Here is a 17,194-nt window from a genome sequence, read left to right as displayed (position 1 = left end):
AGTGTAAGAGCGATGGGGAAGCTGCTAACAGACAAACACGAACAACAAAGGAGGGTGTGGGCTGACAGTGGTGGGGTTCAGGAGTGTGCTGGGACGTGAAGCTGGGGTCAGGAGTGGTGAGGGTGATTCAGGAACACAGTCAGGATGGATGCTGGATGATGTTAGGGACACAGTCTGACCAGGCCAGAGCTCCGAATTCTCATTCTGAGCACTCGCAATCGTCCAATAACGCACACAAAACCCAGCGCTTTTATACAAAGGAAATAAAGGCAGGACCTATGGGCAATTGCTAAGGTGGCGAAGAAACCACAGACCAATTACCTCTTAATGCTACTGGGACGAGTGGCTTTTAATAGCTTCACAATAGCACCATAGTGATGAATTTCTTTCTTTTTTTTGGCTCTATGATAATAAAAAAGACCAAAAAAAATACCCCAGAGCATGATGGAGATATGTACGGCGTTATAAACCTCTGCAAAAGCTGAGAAACCCCCCCCCCCCAAAAAAAAACAAGGAGCAATGTTTTCTGCTGACAAAAAACCCTTTCAAACAGACTAACAGAATCAATGACTTGAAACGGCTTCAGAAATTGGCTTTGACGTATATTTCCCAATCTACAAAGAGCATCTCCCAGATCTACTAATATTTAATGAATGTAATCAAAAGCTTGAATCAAAACTTTTCCTATTTTTCAACATTTTTCACAAAAGGAGAGGCGGATGTGACTAAAAGGCTCATTTGCATTTCCTTTCATGGCAGAAAAAAACATGAACCCCGTCAGCTTTCACATGCTCAGAAGATTCGGCTAAAACGTTTATATTATTTACCGGGAAAAAAAATAATCAAGAATAAATTAGCGGCCTCAGTAAAAGCCCTGTAGAGCCCTGGCCTGGGCTTGGCTTGTTCTGAGGGTGACACTTGCTTTATTTCACTTCTTACCAAGCTAAGCAAGCACAGCACAGGCCCTGTGTGCGTCTGTTAGCCTTGAACGCTAACGATGTTAGCAGTCATTATTAGCGCTAATGCCCTCCCTGCTCCCCCTCTAACAGAATGACTTATCACAAATATGGCACCGTGTCTTCAACCGCAAACCAGAGCGAGGCCACTGTAGCGCCGCGCGTGCTGCGAGCTAATCCTGTTACGAGCGTAGCATTGCCGGTGTAATAGAAAGTGCGGCGAAAGAGCCATATTGTCTATTTATGCCTGCCTGCGTGAGGATTCTCAATTTTAATACCAGCGTTTACAGAGGGTTTAGCCATTTTCGCCTTGTACTGTGAAAGAGGTCAAAAGTCGGCTAAATGTTGACACCAAAAAAAAGTTTCTGTGATGTAATTAAGCGTGTATAATCTGCATAATCACATTAGCCACCCTCAATTTCCCTTCTAGTTCATACCTCTCTGCACTAAATGTCACACAGTCTCTGGCTCGAGACGGAGGACGAGCTCTTTCTGATTTTACGCTTGTTGTAAAAAGACTGAAATAGTGAACCAATGAGCTGATTAACACGACTCCTCGTTTAAAAATGTTCACAGACATCCCTAAAAACAAAAAACTCACCTAATTCTTGCTGATGTGTTTTCTTAACCCTTTACTGCATGAATTATGACATATCGCTGCTGTCGGAACAAAACCTCACATCTTCATTTTTGTCGTTTTTCAGTTTTCGACAGAATGTGAAAATGCCTGTTGCCCTTTGCATTGTGGGTAAATTTTTTCCTTCTCCTGTAAAGTTACCATTTTGGAGATACGAGGTTTTGTTCTGACATCAGCGATATACATTAAAATATGAAATGATACAGCTAGTAGGCATACTGTGCTTTACTTTGCATTTTGTTGCCATATGGCAACAGTGTGTGACAATGGAAGTAAAATCTGCATTACACACTCAAACCAACATGTTGCCATAGGACCACAAAATTACATGAAACTGTACCATGCCACTAAGAAAGCCTTCTGTTTCGCATAACAGGAGAAACAAAAATGATTTTACATTGTAGTGAGGCAAAAACCCAAAAAGTCACTGTTGCCATAAGGCAACACCAAGCAGTAAAGGGTTAAAGAACCACAAGGAGAAAATGACCACTACAGACTGACTGTTCTATATTTTTTATATGTATTTCCCCTTTATTATTTCCCTGGAACTATTCTGCATCTTTGGTTGATTGCATCTTTAAAGTACTGATTATGACACTGATGACATTGTAAAGGACAGCTGGCATTATTTGAAAATGCCAGCTGTCCTTTACGACGTGTAACGATTTAATGCACCAGTGGACTAATAGAAATACTCCAAAATAAGTTCTTGAGCTCAAAGGAAAAATCCAGGCTAATCTCTGTCTGCCACTCCTGTAGGACATGATCAGTTACTGCAGACAAAATTCCCCTGCACTCAGTAAAAGAACAGAAAAACACCTGTTTATTTGAGTAGAAAAAACACACTTAAGTACTATTTGGAAGAGATAAGCTTTGCATGGAGAGGTAGAGCTGTAGATGTAATTTTATCGACAGGACGTCTGTTTATACTTTATGATTTTCACGAGATCAGAAATCTCAATAAGTATTACAGAAGTGGGAGCGAAGTTCTGCACGGCTGCACTTCAAATAACTAGAAAACATGTCAAAACATTTTATTTAACCGCATCTAACTATCTTTAGTGAAGACGGTGTGGCTTTAGCATCATCACTATCTTGAGCATTCGCAGCCAACAGTCAGCATCTCCACATAAAACCAACTTATTACACTTTATATTGTTCAGAGATGTGCACTTAAGGTAGGACAGCACATATTGGGTTGATTTGGGCCACAGACACCGTTGTCTGCAAAGGTTTGGGCACCCCTGGTGAAAAATTACATATTTTGTTGATTTTCTAAGTAAAAACAAATTAACACATCCTCTACAGAGAACACACTTCTGCACTTTTTAATGCACAATTACTGTTTATTTGCTGAATTTAACATTTTGGGAAATGAAGACTAAAATGTACCTTGTGCAAACGTTCTTCTAATATGTTAAACTTAGCAAATAAATAGAAATTGTGCACTAAAATTTGTAGAAAAATCTAATGTTTTCTCTGGAGAGGATGTGTTAACTTATTTTTACTTAAAAAGCGTGTCATTTGACCCGGTGTGTTCAAATGTTTGCACATGACTGTATACGAGTTAATGCCTTTTGAATACTTTAATACTTAAGAAAAGATTATTTTTTAATATTTAAGATTATATTTATTTGATGGAATATTTACATGGCAATCCATACAAGAGATATATAATACATATATATATATATAAAACCTAACTTAGGGTTATTTCTGCAGTAGCCTCGTTTACATGCAGCCTATTAATCTGTTAATAATCTGAATAATCTTAATCAGAATAAAAAGACTTTGTATACACCTCAATTGGAATAGACTAGTTCGACTGAGGTCATTCGGAATGCCATTTCTATCCGATTGAACGAGGTGGGTAATCCTGTAAATAATCCGTTAAACAGAAGAATAATATCCGTGTAAACGCCTGTATCTGATTACATTCCCAATCTGATAGTTTAAGTACGTTCTGCACATAAGCGCCACGTCATAGTGAAAGTTTATAACGTTCAACATGGCGGAGCAGAAACTGGTCTGCAGAGGAGACGAAGTTCATGTTTTGAGCTTTAAAAGATTAAAAAATGGTTATAAATATATAGATGAATAGTTTAAACACAGCCAGTTTGTTTTACAGAAGCTAAAAGGCACTGGAATCTTCACTGACTCAGGAGCACAGTGTGAAATGGTGGATATGTGACTAAAATCACTGAGAAACACCAAAAGTTACATCACCCCACCTCTCCAGGTAAAACTACTCCCATCTGAAAAGAACTTTGTAATAGTAGCCAGTGGGAAGCTGGTTCAGCATCTGCCCATTGACTTCTATTATGCATGCTCTGAGCCACCTTTACTAAGCAGAGGGAAATGCATTGAAATGATTATCTATGGAAATTGACCATATGCCACAGAAACAGCAGACAGAGATTAGGCTGAGAAACTTTGAAGTATTCCTTTAAGGTTGGAGCTCAATCACAGCTTCTATTCTGCTGGTAACGGCTCTCCGCTCAAAAGAGCAATTCCATTTTTCAGCGCCGTACTTAAGTTGCTTTTGTTTGTTTGTTCCTCGCGTCTGCCTCTCTGTGTGGCACATAAAGCAGCAATGTCTTTCACTCCCTCTGGTTAACGCACAATTTTCATTCCTCCTCGTCTGCGGCTCGCCAAATAATAGCTTTCAGTGCTCTTATTTCCTGCACTGAGGATTGTGGTTATTTACTCGAAGGATATTCAATATCAAGCTCAAGACTGCTTTGCCGAGCTCAATAGGATGCAGAGTCTTTTTCAAGGACAAGTTTGAGCACCCCGCCCCCCCAAGCTTTTCCCTCATTCTGTCTTTCTCTTTGTCATCTTATTATCCCAAGTAATCAAGATGCGATCAGTGAATGCAATGGAAACAAACTGCTCCTTAATTACACATTTCCAATCTGAGTCGCCTTCGACAGGCGGCAGAAACGGCGCTACAGCTTTTCTTTCTCCGTCTGAGTGCAGTTTTCTCATTGAACGCAATCATTTACATATAAAAGAAGAAAAAGACGTTTTTTTTCTCTGTTAAAAAAGGGAAGCCCTGTTTTTTCCCCGTTTCTCCTTTCGTTCGGCTTGTGCGTGTATATGTGTTGGATCAAATGTCAGACTATTGTTTGCGGAGGATTTAATTAGTTCGGCTCGTTATCTGCGCCTGCAGAACGACCCGTCGGAGGAGAGAGGAGAGAGGGGTGGGAGCTGTGAGCGGGGTGGAGGAGTGCGGGGGGGGAGGTGATGCTGGAATGCAGACAAAAAAGTGCCCCCTCCCTCCCCGACATCATCAGAGGTTACTCTGCGGATTAACGACAAGCAGCCCATCAGCTGGTGAGAGTTCAGCAACAGAAGGAGGCAAAACAGCAATCAAAGCCGTGTTATGAGAAGTGAACAAAATTAGTGCTGAACTTGCTGATTTTGTGGGGAGTAAAATGTATTCATGTATTCAGAGAAGACTACCAATTATTTGGAAATGGGGCAGTGCTAAGACAGATGAAATAATAAAAAATGCAAAAAAAATAAAAGAAGGAAGCTCAGCGGGTGGTGGGACTAACTTTCATAGTCAAAAGCGGCTTCGCTTAGAGGACTGCTCAGACCAGAATCTGTAAAGAACAGCAAACATGAAAAGAAAAGAAAGGAGAACTCTTTTTTAATAAAGCCGTAATCAATAAGAAAATCCTAAAATGGGTTAAAATTACAAAATGCAAAAAAGAAAAAAAAAACAAACAAAAAAAACAGGCAAATAATGAAAATAAGGCTAACAGAGTCTATCACATTGACTAAACACTGTCATTTTCATTTCTTCCCTTATTTTGGTGGATTTTCTGCTTAACAGTTCTAGCCCGAAAAGAAAATAAGCATCTGGCAACCCTTGTATTATTAAAAAGGAAATCTCTGTGATTAAATCACTCAGATGTAAAGTGCCATTCAGAGTGGTTTGATGTGAAATGCTTCGTTTTAGAGAAACATACAAAGTCAGAACTGTTCACAGTGGTGGTGATAGGAACCAGACGTCTGAAGAGTTTAATGCCTCTAAAAGCTCCCTCACAGAAAACTTTCGGACAAAATGGTTATGAATACACTGCCTGATGCCTGAGACATTGTTGTAAGATGGTTTTGACACAGACTTTGGGCCTAAATCTTTTCATCATGGACAGGTATATGCAGGGCACTATGAGGCAAAACAGTATTAAACATGTATAACATTTCTTTCAGATTTTTCATCACTGTGCTGTCTATGACGTGAGCCCTGGCTCCAATCACCAGCACTGTAAAGAAATCTGAGTCTGTAAGTTTCTCTACAATGAACCATTTTAAACCACTCTGAATGACAAAAATTAGACATTTTGAAAAACTGGTGAAACTCCCTTTTCTGCTCATAATGAGTAAAAATGCTTCATAGAATTGAACAGAATCAAACTTAAAGCAAAAGGTTTGGCCAAGAATCAAACTTACAGGTTTCCCTCTTAACCCGAATGCAGTCGAACACGTTTAGTGTCTGAAGTTTGCTTCTTTTTAATTTTCCCCGGAGCTACGAGGCTGAAGTAGCTAATCAAAAGAAGCTCACGTGCAAACAGTCTCAAACCATATTTATTCAATTGAATTGTTTAGTGATCTCTAAAAGACTTGCTTATGTTGTTTCTTACACTGCATGGCACACTGTTATCTATGAGCATGAATAACATTACTGACAAATTCAGGCTTCAACTGCTACGACTGTTTTAGCTGCGCTAAATACTTTTATCCATTTTCAAACACTAAACATGTCTAGCTGACGTTATATTTTTGTAGTAAGTACCACTTTAACATGTTTATAACATAATGAAGGTCCAGGATGTGCATTTAAATCGGCATATCAGCCTAAAACTAGTATTAAATGTTATTTGTCATGTTTTGTAACATTCTGTACAGATTAGTTTGAGATTCACGATTTTGTGTCCTACAATACCCAACATGCATTATGCAAATACATCATACAACCATTGGGAATCCTGACTGCTATCATGGCCACTCAAAAAGAGGCTAATGAATATAGACGGGATAAACAGTAACATGAGCTATCTGGCTTCCTTCTGCGTTAGCCAGCTAGCCGTAAAGTGCTTGTAGCTTTGTAGCAAAGGTTCCTCCTTCAAGATACTCATCAAAAGGGGGTTTAAACCAAAAAGTCTCACTCCAGAGCCTACTGAAGAAGGTGAGCTGGCATGTTTGCAACAGATGCAGCGATGATTCCATTTTTTCATTTTGTCTAGAGTGTCTCTTTAAGAATCTCCCATTCAAAGCATATTAAGCAAATGAAAACACCAAAACTAACGTGTAACACTGACAAAAAGTCCATATTGCCTCTTAAACTCAGACGGTGCTGTTGGTGAACCGGTAAGAAGACATATGGCCACCGTCTAGAGTCTGAAGCCTGTCCAGCTGTCTAAAGAGCCATAGAGGAAAGAGAGAAAAAAAGACAAAAAAAAAAGAAAAGAGAACTTCTGCTCATCTAAACTGAGCCATCTGTGAGTTCCAGGGGTGAATAAGAACAGATCCAGACCACCGCAAGCAGTAAAAACGCTCAGGAGAGACCACCGATCAGCTCACAGCATAAAGCTAGAGACTCAGTATAAAACACTTCTTACAATTAGCACTGTGCGCTAATCAGATGATGGGATATTAAAAGCCAGCATTCATCATGGCGTGTGTCTCATCTTCCACCGAACTGCATTAGCGGCGCTGCGTGTTATCTGTAATCTGGGCGTGTGGAGTCATAATGGCTACGTTCACATTACAAGGTTGAAGTGGCACAAACCCAATTTAGGGTCTCAGTGCAGCTATCGGTTCTGTTAGTAATCTACAGATTATTTTGCCAATTATCAAGTAATAAAAGGTAAACGATAAAATGGACTGAATGACGAACGACATACAGCCGGTTTAAAGTGAAAAAAGATTTTAAAAGTCTTTATAAATAAAATTGTGACTTCAGTCAGGAGAGTGAAAGAGCTGATTGGCTTGATATCATTCAACCTCCAGGGCAAACACTCTTTGAGATGAAGCCGGTTTGTTCATTTTGTTTGCTATTCTGATCTTTAAAAGCTCCAGCTGTGTAACAACTTCTTATTTCATTGTGCAATAAAACAACAGAAGCCATATCGCCCCCTACTGTTCTTGTAGCATACTGCAACGTGTCAGAATAACTGCAGTTCATAAAAATGTTATAGAGCATTATAGAGGGCTTTTATTTATTTATTTATTTATTTTTTTATTTTATTAATTTTTACCCGATTTTTCTCCCCAATTTAGTCGTCTCCAATTCCACCCGCTAGTTCGGACTCCCCCAATCACACAATGCTATCAACGCTAGGAGGGTGAAGGCTAACACAGGCTTCCTCCGAGACCTGTGAAACCAACCACCGCTTCTTTTCGAGCTGCCGCTCACGCAACGTCACTGGACAGCCGAACGCGCTCGGAGGAAAGCGCCAACCGCCAGATCTGTTACGTCAGCTAACAGACGCCTGCGCTGACTAGCATCGCGCTGAGTGATGGGGGGAGAAGGAGGGGCCATCCTACCCACCCAGAGAGAGCGAGGCCAATTGTGCTCTCTTGGACTCCCGGCTACGGATGGCTGTAGCATCACCAGGGATCGAACTCGCGATCTCCTGATGATAGGGCCAACGCTGAGACGGTTGCGCCACTCGGGAGCCGGGCTTTTATTTTTTAAGGTAACAATGTACAGACTTTCTTACTTTAGGATTCCAGGATGAAAGTGGAATTATACTGATTTTTCACATGTTCTGCATAATTCAATCGTTGAGATGTAAACCAGTTCATTCACAGTGGTTTCGATGGGAAATGGTTCATTGTAGAGAAACTTACAGACTCAGATTTCTTTACAGTGGTGGTGATAGGAGCCAGGGGTCATGATGTCAACAACACATATGTAGCCATTTTATTTACTATCCAAAACCACCAGTGAACCTACACATGTCCTCTGAGTTTTATATGTAATGCTGATGATGTAAAATAGTGGTAAATCTGAAAAGAATAAGTTCACTTTTTGGACTGTTTTGTCTGCACCCTGCACGCACCTCACCACCAACCACCATGAATGTATTTCAAATTAAATTTTTAATGTAAAAACTATAATAAAACAATGCGTCAGGCCAACCATTTAATGTGATAACTTTCTGTGCAGCAGCTTTTAGAGGCATTCAAATCTTCAGATGCCTGGTCACCATCATGACCACTGTGAACAATATTGTCTCTATGACGGTGCAATTTACATCAGACCACTCTGAAAGACTTTCTTTACCTCTTAATTACAGAGGAATTTTGAAAAATCAGTGGAATTCCTCTTTAACTTAAACCAGAAATGAGCAATAAGTTCTGTAATGCACCCTCAGCCACAATGCAGTGTTGGGCTTGTCTTCTCTGTGAAAGAGTGAGGGTGGAAAAGTTGATGAAACGGAGGGCTGATAATGAAGAAAGAAGTGGAACAGCCGGGGACGGCCCTGCTGGATGAAGACACGCCCCATCCCGACTGTGACAGAGAGTAATTACAGACAGAGGGGGTCGACAAATCTTCTGTCTAAAGATGCCATCCATCACAGGGCGCCTGGAGCTGCGGCGGGCGCGGTGCTTGTGACTCACGAAAAGACAGCCTACTTAAGGAAGTGTGTTTGCTTTCGGAGGCAGAGAGGAAGAGGGATTGCTGAGAGAGGGAATGAGAAGGAAAGAGAGAAGAGAGACTGAAAGAAATGAGAGACGGAGTTCGTGTGGGAGAGACAGAAGTACGATAGAGATTCATGGTAATGAATGTACCCCGGGTTCTAGGCGTGTTAGAGTGGTATCTTTTGCACTGGAGATACGTCGTTCATGTAGTTAATGTAGTATTAGAAGCTTATACCCCACCAGTTAACACTGCGTAAACTTCATGCCCAAATCATAACAAACTTACCTCAGTTGTTAAGTAAATATACTTGCTTATGCATTTTCTGACAATATATGTCATAATATTATCTGTTATCCATTTATATGGCGCTCATACAGTGTCAGATACCCCATGATTATTTCAGGGGAGGGATTAAATTGTGTTTTCTCGAAGTCTGAAAAACGTGAGGTGCACTGCGTGGCCTTTTTTTCTTGAAGGGTTCACACTGACTTTTTTAAAGGCTGCTCAGCTGTGCTAGCCAGTGTTAGGGATACCATGGTATTAATTAACATGTCACAGTAACACAAGATGTTTTTCCTGTAATGCATGTAATGCGTTACAGTTTAAATTCTTGGTAACACTTTATTTGAAGGCTACCTGCATAAGGACTTTATAACACATGAATAAGTGTTGAATTATGTACTTATAAAGCAGTAGTTGTGTATCAATGAACAGCTTATGTCATTAATCGCAAGATGACATGGGATGTCTCATGAAGTAAATGTAGTGTGATAGATATTTATTCCTTTTGTAACATCTTAAAAACAGAACTTCTTTACTTATAAATATATACAACTGATATAGTATTTTTATCTTGGCCTCTCCTTAGCCTTGTATAAGCTCCATCATTTGAGAAGGACATAGTTATAACAGTGTTATAAATGAAACAAACTGTCCATCACTTCAGCTTAAGGTCCCTAATGTCCAATGTACAATGTTATTTACTTCATAAAACATCTTATGTCACCTTGCGGTTAATAACAAACTGTTGATGAACACTCAAGTATTGCTTTATAAATACTTTATTCAATGCTTATTCATATGTAATGAAGTCTTTATGTAGGTAGCCTTCAAATGAAGTGTTACCAAACTGTTGTAATCACACTACAGTTACTGACTTAATAGGAAAGTTGTTATTTGAAATGTTACTACATGCAATGCATTTATATAGACTATCCATGCTTGTCGTTGTGTTATCTACCATAGAAGACTATGTGCTTTGTGAGCAAAGCAGAGTGAATGTACACAAGTGCAGTAAATTCAGCTTCAAATCTGTTGAAGCATTTAATCACACTAATATGAAACTGATGGACAAAGATCCTCGTGCTGAGAAGAGAACTGCAACCTCAACCTAATCAGCCCAGACTCGACCTTCATTCAGAAACAGCTCTTTTATTCATAACGATTTAATTTTGAGGCTGCTGCCTCTGGACTGATGGGTTTCTGGGTTTTTAAACAGCTGTTCATAATACTGTCTTGTTCAAAAGCAAGGATAGCAACAGGCCTTTTAAATGATTTTTACAGTGATTGGCTGCTTCTTTCCAAATAAAGTAGTGAAAGCACTACAGATGTAGTGTAAAGCAGAAGTAATGAGTAATGATTTTTTTTTCCAGGAAGAAATAAGTAGAGTAACAGAAGTTTAACAGAAGTAATTAGCAACTTTTTAAGTAATTGCCCCAAAAACTGATGCTACACACTTAAAAATGATGGCTCTTCAAGGGTTCTTCAGTAAAGAAAGTGCTTCTTTACAGAACCATAAACATTCAAAGAACAGTTTACATGATTAAAGGGTTTTTTGCATGGTGAAATGGTTCTTCAGATTGGTTAGATGGTAGATTGTTCTATATAGAACCTTTTTGAAAATGGTTCTATATAGCACCAAAACAGCTTTTGCTATTGTTACTGGTGCTACATAGAACCATCTACAGCACATTATCCATCAGTCTGAAGGGTCCTTTCAAAGTGCAATGAACACTTTAATCATGCAAAGGGTTTTTTGAGTGTTTATGGTTACTACGCAGAACCATTTTCTTTACTTTCCCTTGAAGAACCATTATTTTGTGTAGTGTAGCTGACCATATCACCACAGCACTGGTGCTAGCTGACCTAGTTTTGATACGTACAGACAGAAAACTCTGGCCCTTTTAGAAAGTTAACAAGCTACACTAAACATGCTAAACTAAAAAGCTGGTTTGTTTATGTTGCGCTAATTCTGATCTGTGAAGTCATACAGTTCAAGGTGCTCATTGATTATAACTGTCACAAAAAGGCCCACTTTCCTTTGGATTCAATTGGCCCACTCGGGAAAATACACACCGGTTCATGGCGTAGTCCGCACACAGCTAATTTCTGCTTTAATTACTTGTAAGCCACATTAGCTTTGTAGCTCCAGTGCAAAACTAAAGATGCAAACGTCAGACACCACAAATGTCTTGGCTGATTGATTACATTTGAGCTACATTTGGCTCTGCTATTCCTTTAACATGAACACGCGCTCCATACTGTACATGCTCCACCTCGTAATCCCCAGCTTCTTGTCAATTACGTGGAGGAGGCAGTTGAAGTGAAGTATGCTTGTTTGAACAACGGCCACTATTAGCTAATGGAAATGTGGCCAAAACAGTCCACCGCTCGCTTAATTGGCCTAAAACGTCTGTTTAAATTAAACTCACCGTGCAAAGAGATAATGACACTGCTGGCTTCTACAGAACGATGGCGCAAGGCAGAAGGAACAGCACTCAATTAATAAAACGGAATGTGAACGCGAGGCCGATTTTAAAAAAAGAGCCTGATGGAGGAGAGCAGAGGGACATCGCTGGAGAAAATAAAAGGCCAAACAAGATGAAAGCGCACAGCCTTCATTTTACAGGCATTATTAAGACGGCGCTGGACACCAAGGCTCATGACAGAGGAGTGATTACTGCAAATGAATCGGCCAGAGATGCTCTCACAACCGCCCTCCCTCTCTCTCTCTCCACTCATCTCTCTTCACCTCTCCCTCTCTTTATCTTTCACGCGGACGGACGGATCCGGGCAGCAACTGAGCTTCAGCTTCCTCAGCCAGCCGCAGTGAGATTACAGCGCTCGAAAAGAGAGCACTGATAGAGGCTGGAGAGAGAGAGGGAGAGAGAGAGAGAGAGAGAACGGAAAAAAATGGAGAGGGAGAGGAATGAAGAAATAGAGAAAGGGGAAGAGAAAGCAAAGTGTGTGAGAGAGAAAAAGAGACATGGGGAAAAAAATAGGAGAGGTAGAAAAAAGAGAGGCCAGTGTGTTGTGTAGGAGGAAAAGACAGACAGAAGAGAGCGAGAGAGAGGGGAGGAGAAAGAGAAAATCAGAGAGATTGAGAAGAAGACAGAGAAAAGGAGAGAAAGGAAGAGAAAGGGAGATGGAGAGAAAGGGAGAGAAAGAAAATAGAGGCAGTGAGAAAGAGAAGACATACAGAGAATGAGAGAGAAAGAGATGTGACAGAGAGAAAGATACATACCAAGAAAAAAATAAGAGAGGGTGAGGGAGAAAACAAAGAGAAAGGAGAGAGGAGAAAAAGAAAGACAGGAAGAGAAAGAATACACACACACATTATATATATATATATATATATATATATAGAGAGAGAGAGAGAGAGAGAGAGAGAAAAGAGAGAGAGGCCAATGTGTTGTGTAGGAGAAAAAGATACAGAAAAGAGACAGAGAAGAAAGGAAAAAGAGAGAGCGGAAGAGAAAGGGAGAGAGAAAATAGAGGGTGTAAAAAAGGGAGAGAGGGATGGGAGAGATATTGAAATAGAGAGGAAGAGAGAGAGAGATAGAGAAAAGGAGATGCAGAGAAAGTGGGGTGGGGGTCTGGTGGAGCGCTCACTCAGTACCTCCTCTGAATGATGGAATGATGGGAAAAATGTCAGGGCCGGTTCAGCGAGGAAAGCCGGAGAAAACGAGAGGAGTGAGGAATGTCCTTTAAACCGGAGAACTCTGAGCAGACGAGAGATGGTCAGTCTGTCTGAGTTATGGGTGGGGGGTGGTGGTGGTCAGGACCCCCAAAGAACTGACCCTTCACTTTTTAAATCAGATTCTGAGGAGCTTCATCCATTCACTACTGCAGCAGCTGCTATTATTCAGACGAATGAGCAGCGTATGTAGCTGTATGTAGGTTATGAGGATGGAGTGGAAGGGATGAACTGCAGAGTAGAAAAACAAATCAAGGAGCTCTGCTTCGGAGTCCTCAGTGACAAAATATCAAAACATGATCTAAATACTTTATCACTTTATAAGAGTTCATAAACACAGAGGCAGAGTAATGTTATAATGCACTGAACAGGGCCTCAGCTAGATTACTCCTATAGCAAGTACGCTACGTACTGCTCTGATTTCATTACGTTCTCATAGGAAACAAATGCCCAGTGATAAACTGTCCAGCTAGATTTTTCTCTGTGGTATCTAGACTGATACAGCCAAGCGGGCACTCCTACTGGATAGGACTTCAGGAGCTGAACAGAAGGCCTAATGTGTCCGATTAACCTTCATAATTAGGAAGTGACAGAAAAATCAACAAAAACAAAAAATTTTGATTTACAATGAGTCCAATGTTGTAGAAACAAAATCGAGAAAAGAGGGGGAGAAAAAAAAAAAATACCACCTCAGTAAGGAAGAGTACTGGAGATCGTTTGTACCAACAGCGATCGCACTGTACAAAACCTCGTCACTGTGACGGGACATTACTGTTTACAGAGCTACTGACGGGACAGGCTGGACATTATATATCTCTACTCTTTACTATGCACTGCCATTTTGTTTATACACCCAGGCATATTGCACAACTATTAACAGATGTTATTGTTTACAGTGTTTAGTCACTTGGTTCATCCACTGGATGCGACATGCACCACTGCATTGTCACCTGCATAATATTTAAACGATTTTACTTATTGTCACATTATATTTTATGGTTGTTCTAGTGTACTTTATTACATATCTCATCATATTATATATATATATAAACTTCTATTTACGCATCTGTATAATGGCAATACTTGCTCTTTACTGTACTTTGTGCTGCTGTAATAGAGTTTCCCTCTGGGATTAATAAAGTGATCTACCTATCTATCTTCAGGGATTCTGGAAGTTCTAGATATGCCACTGACTGAGTACGAGCCGTCTAACCAGGTTTCTGTTAGCTGTTAGGAATGGAAAACAGCAGCAGCAGGACTCTTTACTTAGAGACTCTATAAAATTGCTACAAGGTAAAATATGTTAATGTTACATGCATCAAATGTCCGTGTCTAATTAAGAACATGCCAAAAAATGTTAATGTGCACCAGTGTTAGCTTAGCGCTAACATACTATTAGCATAAATAAGCGTTATCTGTTTTTTTTTTTATCTAGTTTTGACATTTATGCCCTGAACTGAAGGCCTAGCTCTAACGAGTCATGGCTCGCCACTCCTTTACTGTACCGCATGTGAAGAATAGCTTTCAAGGATTAACTCAGAAGCTAAGTAAGTTCAGTAAGAGTTTGCCAGTGCATGAGGAATATGAATGTATATGTGTGTATGTGCATATCTACATACCTGGGGTTTGGAAGTTGATGCGTCTCATCTCCACAGGGTCAGTAGGACGGTGTGGTGTGATCTCAGCGTTGTTGAGCAGACATTTTGTGCGTGGTTCTGACTCCTTCCTTTTGCTGCTTAAAAAAGAAAGAAAAGCCACACATAGCACCACTATGAAGGTATAAAGCAAAAAAAAAAAAAGAAAAAGAAAAATTAAAGCTAGCCTATAAACAGAGCACGTACACCACTTCACAAACGCAAACAGATTTACAAAGCAAAGCCCACAAACACCCGCCAAAACGCGCTACGCCAGCCGCAACCCGCATCAGTGCAACCAGTTTTCTGCCTTCTGCCATGCGCTTTCCCCCCGTCTAATTAAAAACATATTTTATGCTGAGGCAGGTTATTTTCTTTCGCCCCTGAAAACAGCAATAAAGTACAGCTAAGCCTTACCTGTCAGGTTTGCTGCTTCCAAAGAAAGCAAGGGAGCGAAATAAATATATAACGAAGAAAAAAAAGAAAGAAAAACAACACAAGAGAAGAAAGGGAGAAGAGAAAGGAAAAAAAATCAATACAGCGCATTTAAATTCACAGGGCAGGCGTCAGATAGAGCTCATCTGCATTAAGGGAGACCTGTGAAAGACAGTTTGTGTGGGAGCCCTATGGGGGACTATATGATCTCTCAGCAGCTGAGGTCAGGTCCAAGGGCAGGTGGAGGAAACAATATCCTGCAGGGAGACTCACTCTTGGCTTGGCTACAAAGCTATTAAAGAAGCTCTGTTCCCCCTGACTTTCCAAAGAGGTCACCCGTGCTTAGCCAGGTTAGCGGCTTTTAGATCCTCCACAGTTCACTTTTAATATTTCACTATGCTGAGTGCCTCTCTGCCGTGCTGTGGACTGCTTTATACATAACACTGGAGATTACACTACCCTGCACACAGGTGAATGAACCTCTTCCTAACAGACCGTAGGAAAGACTAATGTGCTTTGTTTCCATCGATCACTGCTGAGGCCAGTGATGGTTAAAAAGGGAACTTTCTTAAGGGCCCATTTCACATAAAACTGCATTCTCTTTCCTTTTTTGAATAAGTTTATGGTTTGTAGCTGTTTTATTAACCTTTTTTCTTATTCTTAGGTTTTATTTCAAGGCATGTTTTATTATTTAATTTGCTCTGTTTATTTGTTTTAGTGTCTTACTGCCCAATCTGTCCCCTCCCCACTCACTTTTTATACAGCAGAATGGCGATGACGATGCAGATGATGAAGACCACGGCCAGGACGGGGCCAACCACCCAGATGAGGCCATCTCCTCCCGTCTCCATTGGCTGGGGGTCAACGTCGGGGGCCATGATGGTGTCAGTGTAGGGGCTGGACACAAACATTTTCTGCACAAACACACCGCACGGTCAAGGATGATGACCAAAGATTTTGTACCACAGTTTTTAAATGACAGTTCAGTAAAAAATGTAGTTTTTTTAATAGTGTATCTACAGTAGTAGCCATCTTGAAGCATTAATATTATCCATGTTTTTACATAACATTATGTTAGAAACCACATAAGCCAGTCTATTAGAGATACTGAACAGCTCCACACAGTTTCAGACAAGTGTCTGATGATTTAGCCGTGTAGTTTGCACAGTTCTAACTGATGGGGTTTAAGTTTCATGGGTGGTTTTTGGTTATGTTCTCACACTGACCTGACTATAGCTGGTGGGTCAAAAGCAGGTCCAAAGTTTTACTACATGTTTTACTACTGTATCGTAGTCCCTATAGTTATTAAATAATCAGACTTAGTATGTATTAAGCCTGGGATTTTGAGGGGTTAAACAGACCTTTTAATGGTAATGAAAATGTTAGAAACTGTTTTTTTCCCTTCGTTCCCCTCCACCAGTCAAGCACAGTGACGTTTAAATGCTCTGAGCAGCAGCAGATAAATATTGAAAATGTCAGCTTTGTGAAACTTTCCTGGTTTCTTCTACGAACATTAGACAAGCAATTTATAATCTCTGTTCATCCCGAGTATCAAGAGGAGACACGCTGTCCAAGAACTTTTCCATTACAAATTTGATACCACTTGAAAAAGATACTGCTTGACACAGACAATATGGCAAAAGAACAGAAGCAGAAAAGCAGATTCCCACTACGGCACTAACGGCATCTATAGCCAAAAAATTCACAAACGACAGCCAAAGTTCAAAGAATAACTAAAAAACTGAAAATAAAGGAATTCGTGGAGGAAGGCTTGGCCTACCAGTCTGTTGTCAAGGACGTTGAATTTTATGGCACATACCTTAGTCTGTTTACTGAATTTTAATAAGTTTACTGTATGTAAACTGTTTTTATTGGGAAAAAAAACATTTTTTGGTT

At 40.2% G+C, this 17,194-nt stretch overlaps 1 protein-coding gene across 1 annotated transcript in view; it reads right to left on the bottom strand.

Moving 5' to 3' along the window:
• The window catches only part of ptprsa (protein tyrosine phosphatase receptor type Sa), a 358,543-nt gene that overhangs the window by 45,616 nt on the left and 295,733 nt on the right, over positions 1–17,194 (bottom strand). Inside the window, exons 21-24 of the mRNA XM_036587418.1 lie at positions 16,052–16,212; positions 15,281–15,292; positions 14,849–14,964; positions 5,154–5,201 (exon numbers count right to left, since the gene is read on the bottom strand). Coding sequence (XP_036443311.1) covers positions 5,154–5,201; positions 14,849–14,964; positions 15,281–15,292; positions 16,052–16,212 — 337 coding nt within the window. The remainder of the gene's footprint in view (positions 1–5,153; positions 5,202–14,848; positions 14,965–15,280; positions 15,293–16,051; positions 16,213–17,194) is intronic.

Source organism: Colossoma macropomum, unplaced genomic scaffold, assembly GCF_904425465.1.
Source record: "Colossoma macropomum unplaced genomic scaffold, Colossoma_macropomum, whole genome shotgun sequence".
NCBI classification, from domain to species: domain Eukaryota; kingdom Metazoa; phylum Chordata; class Actinopteri; order Characiformes; family Serrasalmidae; genus Colossoma; species Colossoma macropomum.
Note: the sequence above shows the minus strand (reverse complement) of the source record. Positions and strands in the feature narration are given on the sequence as shown.